The following is a 7,491-nucleotide window of genomic DNA, read 5'->3' on the forward strand; positions in this document are numbered from 1 at the left end:
TAAACATGGCTGTTTCAAGTCTCTGTTTGGACGGAATAAAACAAACGTGCTGTGATAATGAGGATGAAGGTGAGCGTGACTTGAGCAACCTCACAGCAACTGGAATAAAAGTGAATAAATAGATGAAGTGTGTGAAGTGTGTTTTTGAACAATGTGTTTTTTTTAAGTTTGTGTTTGTACCTAACGCTAAGTATTAATTTGAGTGCATATGAGTTTGTCTCTGTGTGTTCGCCTGTATGAGTGTGTGTGTGTGTGTGTGTGTGTGTGTGTGTGTGTGTGTGTGTGTGTGTGTAGTCGGTTAGGGTAGGGTGTTTGTGCATTCCACTCCAGCGCCGTTGCTGATTCCAAGCGAGAACGCGCAGTGTCGGGGTCATGAATATGGAGTGGAGTGCGATCGGGAGGGTGTGATCCGTTGTGTTCCCTATCAATTCTGTCTTGTTAAGCGGAGTCAGCAGAGTCGTCCCACTCCACTCCAAGGACACACTGTCCCCCCCGTCCCCCTCCTCCGCCTCTTTTCTTTCAACTCCTCCCTCCATCGCTCTCCATCAGCACCTCTCTCTCTCGGTCGGCCCTCCGTCCTCTCTCCCACACGTTCGGCTTGACTCCTGAGGTTTTTTTTTTCCCCGTATCCCCAAAACTTTCCTCTAGATAATTCCCTCCTCCTCCTCCCCTTGGTCTCTGCAGGCATGGTGTGTGAGAAGGGGATCCAGATCCTCCTCACCACCGTGGGGGCGTTCGCCGCCTTCGGCCTGATGACGGTCGCCATAGGGACGGACTACTGGCTGTACTCCCGCGCCCTCATCTGCAACAGCACCGCCAACGTCTCCCAGGACGACCCCCACAACAAGGACAAGAAGGACCCCGGGGCCCTCACCCACTCGGGCCTCTGGAGGATCTGCTGCTTAGAAGGTAGGGCCCAACAATGAGGAAGTGGCTGATCAATCGCTTTTTGTCATAATTTAAGGAATTTCAGTGGAATCCATGACATCGTCTTTTTTGGGATACATAGGACGTTGCAGTCTAAACTAATGATGATGAGAAGAAATATCATATTAGGAGATCTGGGATAGTATAGGGATGGGATTTTTGATTTGTGAGCAGATATTGTATCAACATCCTGATTATTATTGTGATTATAAATTCTTTCATTTTCCCAGTCCAATGTACGCGTGACCTCGACGAACAGAACATACAGTATACTATATGTCTTTATTCCTTCGTTGCGGGTGGAACGGCGTCTTATTTAGACCTGAATGTGCCCGGGCTGCTATGTCTCGCTAGGCCAGGTGGGGATTAGAGGTTGAGTCAGAGGAACGGACCCCGAGTTAAATGGAGCCGCACAAAGTAGGCAGGAGCATTTTCAAGTGTTTTTCCGGGCGTCCATATTTGTCAGGTGTCAAGGAGGAGCGAACAGCGGCGGTTGTTTCCATTTCTGCCTGTGGAATAATTCAAGCCGAGCTGTGGCTGTTCCGGGGTAGTGTGACTGGAAGTGCGGCGCGAGTCAGGGCGAGGGCGACGCAAGCCGAAAAGGCAACGGGGGACGCTGGAATGCGGTGAAACGCTGTCCACTACCCCGAGAAAAAAAAAAAGGGGGGGGGAGGAGGTGGAAGGAGAAAGGAAACCGCAAGAACTCGACCGACGGACGAGACCCAATGTCGGTCGTTAAATCAATTCAGTCGATAAAAATGTCTTTAAAAAATCCTTAAAAGGAGTTCAGTTGTTGATGATAACCCTGAAGCCCAGGCAAACTTTTCCATTTGACTCTGACAGCTCTGGTAACTGCCGAGCGTTGCTTTGTGTTTAGATGCTGCTGTGATTCAAAAGTTCTTATCCTGACCTTAAAGCCAGGCCTCAACCCCAACACCGAAACGTAACCACACCAGGGGCTTACCTTGTCTGGGTCTGCAGCTGGGTCTCTCAGCACAGACACTCAGAATAGGTGCAAAAAATTTAATGATTAAATCAAAAAGTTACCCTTAGAATATAATATCAATACATATTCACTCGCATTTCGTATTACATTAATGATCATTTCTCATACGTTAAAAAACAATGAACTTTTCGCTGGCGGAGCATCGCTGCATCTCCTCCTGTCCTGCACTCCTGCATCTTCACCATGTGTTTGACGGTTATAAAATAACAAGCCAACTACTTCATCCGATCGCTATTAGTCTCCATCGGTCCTTCAGGTGCCGGGGCGCAGGTTCTCACCGTTTCTTATTCGGAGTCGCAAAGGGCCGCGCAGCCCTGGCGGCCGGCCGCTCCTCCGTCCTCAGTTTGTCACCGCGACGCGAGGCGACTAATTCATTATACGTCACGCTGCCGAGCTGACACTTGGCAGCAGCAGCAGCCGAAATCCGCTGAACTGTGAAGCGGCTTGGACCACGTGGGCGGTGTGAGTTTAGTTTAGTTATCTGCGCCTCTGGTTCCCGAGCGAGCCAAAGGTACGTCACGTTGGTGGGTTGTTTTTTTTTTTTCTTCTTCTTCTCCTCGTCGACGTCCTGCGGTCGGGGGGTGGGGGTGGGGGGACTCGCCGCCCTCCGTCTTTGTGGAGTGCTCGTGGATTGGTCATTGTGCAAAGCTAATTTGTCCTCATCTCTAAGCTTCTTGATAACAAAGCAGCCAATTAGAGATAAGCTCCGTCTCCCCTCGGAGCTGCTGCAGTGCCCCCACCCCCCACCCCCACCCTCCTCTGCCTTAAAACCCACATCTCGCTACACCTCCATCTTACTCCGCCCCAACATTTCGATTTCGCCTCTCACTCCTCCCTTTACCGTACCCGGCCCCGCTGCTCTATCTCGCTCCGTCTCTCGTTTTCTCGGTGGTGGAGCGGAGATGACGGAGTCCTGGCACGGCCTCCAGGTCAGGCGTCCTCAGTGCCGGCGCGGGGTTGAGTCAGGACAGACGCTCGGCGTAGCGGAGCGGCGGTGGTGCAGGTGGAGAGGGAGGCGGAGGCGGAAATGCAGGACATGTCGGCAGCTCTAAAAGATTAATGCCTGCGGGTGGATGTGGCTGTGGAGTGTCGCTTCTTCCTCTACTGGCCGCCATCATCTAGAAACTTACTTTAGTTTGTTGCTTTCAATGGTTGTTGCTCATGGTGTCGGGCGTAGCGCCGCTATTTAGGATGACTCAGGCTATTTAGGCGATTCGGGATGTGTTTTTGTCAACGAAAAAAATCTGGATTTACATTTGCATTTATCAAAAGCGAGCCAAAGCAAAAAAATAATCAGGGAGTGGATCTATCAGACTAATTTAGGGTTGCTCATCAGTGATTGATTAGGTCCATATCCTTGTAAATTACTGACTCTACCTCGTTTTTATTTTGTAAACTGTCATCAGGATCTGCATGAACACTCACCTGTAGAAAACAATGCACAGTTGCGCTTTATGTCATATTATAGACCCTGCATATGACAAGTAATTCTACTATTAATTTTCTAAATAAATTTAGGAGAAAGTACTTATATACCTTTACTTAAGTAGAAATTTAATGTGGTAATTTCACTTCACCAGAGTCATTTTGTGTCAGGGTGTTTGTGCTTTTACTTAAATAAAGGGTCCGAGTACTTCCTCCACCACCGGAAACAACGCAGCTCGAGAAAGTCGCCATTTTGCTCTCGCAGCATTTATGGTGATCTTTCTCAAAAAAAAAAAAAAAAAAACAAGAACGCGTTGTCGAAGCGAAAGATTATTACAATTGCTCCTCCCTCTTGTACCTCTTATCTCTTTCTTTTCAGAGCTCGACTTGTGGAAACATAAGAGCTGTGAGAAAGAGACCAGCTCACCCCTCATCTGTCCGTCCCTCCTTACGTCTGTGTCTCATCATTCCATCACTCCATCTCTCTCACAACCCATCCATCAGCACCAGCGGTGTGCTGTCCCTCCGTTCGTCTGTCTGTCTGCAGTAGAGATGGAAAGACGCTGGCGGGTAGTTATCTGTCTGCCTGTGTGCAAAAACATGAGTGTGTGTGTGGGTGTGTGTGTGTGTGTGTGTGTGTGTGTGTGTGTGTGTGTGTGTGTGTGTGTGTGTGTGTGTGTGTGTGTGTGTGTGTGTTTGTGTACAAGTGTCTTTGCCTGGGTCGTGTTCAGTGTCGCCGTTTCTAACTCACTTGCTAAGTTGTCTTCGCCGATTGTGTATTTCTCTCGGCGTCTGCATCTGAATCTGTCATTATGCATAGAAACGATCACTTCAAAGTGACACAGTCACACAGTTCTGTGTCGATTTTTTTCCTTTCAAAGTCCGACGTCCTGTTTTCGACAATGGCCCGCTTGGCTTTGCAGGCGCGACGTGTCTCTATCTCGCGCAGTAACCCGGGACGTCTCTTTCTACCTTAGGGGTGAAAAGAGGGGTGTGCTCGCAGATCAACCATTTCCCGGAGGACGCAGACTTCGACCACGATGGGGCGGAGTACGTTCTACGTAAGTCAACACCAAGATAATTCAGATTCTGGGACAGAGTTTTTAGTTTTCCACACATGAAACAACATAATGTAAATCACTTGTGTTTGACAATGTGTCATATTATGGTACAAATACAATTAAAAAGGCTGCAATCGACAGTCAGTAGAAAAATGCAATAGAAAATAATAATAATATATAAAACAAACCAACAATGAAACACAAAAGACAGTCGTAAAAAAACCTGAATCTGTTTTCACAGATTACATTCAATACATCATATCCTTCTTACCCTTCAGCCCACAGTATAACTGCGCTGGGGTTTTATTTTTTCAGTCTGTTTTCAGTTGTTGTTTATTCCTCAAAAGATCCACTGTGTGTGTGTGTGTGTGTGTGTGTGTGTGTGTGTGTGTGTGTGTGTGTGTGTGTGTGTGTGTGTGCTTGCGTGCGTGCGTGTGTGTAAATTAAACATGCGACAACGTGCATGGAAAACATGGGAAAAGGGTTGCCCTAGTTCATACCCAGTGCCCTCCAGTGATAACTTTGTGTTCCATGATATGGTGCACGTGCACGTGTGCCCAGCGCACACGTAAGAAGAAAAAGCTTGTGTTCTGTTCACAATGTTGCCGAGACATTTTGCTGGCATTTAGGTGGCATTTTCCCTCCAGTGGCCTAGTTTTTCCCAAGATGAGAGAGTAGTGTTAATGTGCCCGCCTGCACGTGTGCGTGTGTGTGTGTGTGTGTGTGGGCGTGTGTGTGTGTGCGGGCGTGCGTGCGCGTGTGTGATTTGGATCCGTTGCCAGACCTGAAGATATTGAAGACCACATGGGATGGAAGGGCTTGATTCAATCTCACGCTTGGCACTTGTTTTTTTTTTTTTTTTTTTTTCACGGGATGGCATCCTGTGGATAACTTCATATTTTTAACCCCTTTCTACAAATCACTATCCTCCGTTGTACACATCATTTCCAGACCATTGCGGCGGCACCCTTGTTTCGACTGTTATTATAATGACATTTCCCCTTTAACTCTGTTCTCCCTCTGTCTGTAGGGGTAGTCAGGGCTTCCAACATCTTCCCCATCCTCAGTGCTATTCTGCTGCTGATGGGAGGCATGTGCATCGCAGCCAGCCGCTTCTATAAGAGCAAGAGGAACATAATCCTGGGGGCTGGCATTCTCTTTGTGGCTGCCGGTAACTAGAACATCTCTTTCCCGATCCCTACGTCTTCATGTGCAATGTACAGATTAATGGATGCTCACAGGAGCGTTTCCCTGGCTGTTGTCTTTTCAAGCCCGTTGTTTTTAAATCAGTCATTACTGGTGTTTAAACTTCATGATCTTAGTTTACTTCTTGTGTTTCGTGTTTACTCCCTTGATGGGCCTCTTGGGGTTTTTAGAGGTGCCATAAAAACGTCCCGCTGGTCTAACCAAAGTGTGCATCAGTGCTCGGAGCGGCTCTGTTTCCGCTGACATGATGTAAATAAAAACCCTGACCCTAAACCCTAACCGTGTCTGTGTCCAGGTCTGAGCAACATCATCGGCGTGATTGTGTACATCTCAGCTGCCCTCGGCGACATCTCCCCCAAAAAGGACGAGGATAAGAAGTGGCAGTATTCCTACGGCTGGTCCTTCTACTTCGGGGGCCTGTCCTTCATCATGGCGGAGATGGTGGGGGTCCTGGCGGTCAACATCTACATCGAGAAGAACAAGGAGCTGCGCTGCCGCTCGCGAACGGACATCTTCAAGAGCACCACCCACGCCATGCTGCGCCTGCCCAGCTACCGCTTCCGCCGCCGCTCCCGCTCCTCCTCGCGCTCCACCGACCCCTCGCGCTCCCGCGACCCCTCGCCCGTCGGCGGCGGCGGGGGCAAGACCTTCGGCCTCCCCCCGTCGGCGCTCCTCTCCCAGGGCCCCATTTCGGTGTCCACCCTGCCGAACCCGCACTCCCGCTCCCACACGGCGCTGGCCGGGGGCGACATCTCCCTCTACACCCTCTCCCGCGACCCCAAACTGGCGGGCCTGCCCCCCATGTACGGAACGGTGGACCGCGCCACGCTCTACCAGCTGCACAACTGCTTCCCCAAGGACGGGGTGGGGGGCGGCGGGGGCGTGATGATGAGCGGCACGCTGCCCTCGCTCAAGTCCCACAACCCCTCCAACTCCTCCAACTCCAACGCTCCCATGCCCAACTCTGTGGGGTCGGGGCCCCCGCCCTTCTCCTCGTCGACGGTGGAGAGGGAGCGAGGGATGGGGACTCTGGACCGGCTGAAGGGAGATCGAGAGAGCAACTCTAACACCCTCAACAGGAAGACCACGCCTGTGTAGAGAGCGACGCAAGAGGAGGGAGGAGGATGGGGATGGAGGGACAGAGAGAGAGAGAGAGATGGGGGGGGGGGGTGCACCAGAGCGCGGCGGCGCCGAAGGGGTTGCCAGGCGAGGAGACAAACCGGCTGAATTGGTCTAAAGCTCTCTCTTTATGTTCACTGTTAATGAATAGTCTGCTCAATCTCACAGAGAGTAAAAAGAAGATTAAAGTAATAACGGCGCGATGATAATAACAACAACAACAATGAACTTTAACAATAAAACTATTTTGATATTTTAATGTGCTAGAAATGATTTATTTTGTTATCGATCAAACGCAATTAACCTTGGGCTATCACGGAAACGTTCCACGTAATTTTTTTTGTGCAATATTCCTCGCTAATTTAACCAGAAAATCTTTGACGCAGATTGTTGTTGTGATTATTCTTAGCGTTATTACCAGCTAGCTACGTTTGCAGCACATATAGTTTGGGATGAAAATTGAGGAGATTTTCATTTTTTTTTTTTCACTCTGATTTTCTCGACGAATTTTACTGTGAATTTCTTCCATGCAAAGCCGCCGGGGCGACGGCGAGCTCTGTGACTGTGTCAAAGTGTCAAGCATGAGTGTGCACAACGTGAGCGAGAGCGAGAGTGTGTTTTATTATGATTACGGTTGTTGTTATTAATATTATGATTATTATTATTAATTTTCTTGATTTTATTTTCAGTTATAAACATGAAGTCAGATGTGAATACTGTACATTGTCTTCCAATAGTGTTACCTGA

The 7,491-nt window shown here is 49.0% G+C and overlaps 1 protein-coding gene across 1 annotated transcript; it reads left to right on the top strand.

Annotated features, from left to right (window-relative positions):
• Positions 1-686: 686 nt before the first annotated feature.
• Positions 687-6,723, top strand: cacng8b (calcium channel, voltage-dependent, gamma subunit 8b; the record flags this gene model as incomplete). Its single annotated transcript, XM_080005712.1, has 4 exons — positions 687-909; positions 4,336-4,419; positions 5,450-5,590; positions 5,921-6,723. The coding sequence occupies 4 exons, from the start codon at positions 687-689 to the stop codon at positions 6,721-6,723; spliced, it is 1,251 nt and encodes a 416-aa protein (XP_079861838.1).
• Positions 6,724-7,491: the final 768 nt, after the last annotated feature.

Source organism: Zeus faber (genome assembly GCF_960531495.2).
Source record: "Zeus faber genome assembly, chromosome: 8".
Classification (NCBI taxonomy): Eukaryota; Metazoa; Chordata; class Actinopteri; order Zeiformes; family Zeidae; genus Zeus; species Zeus faber.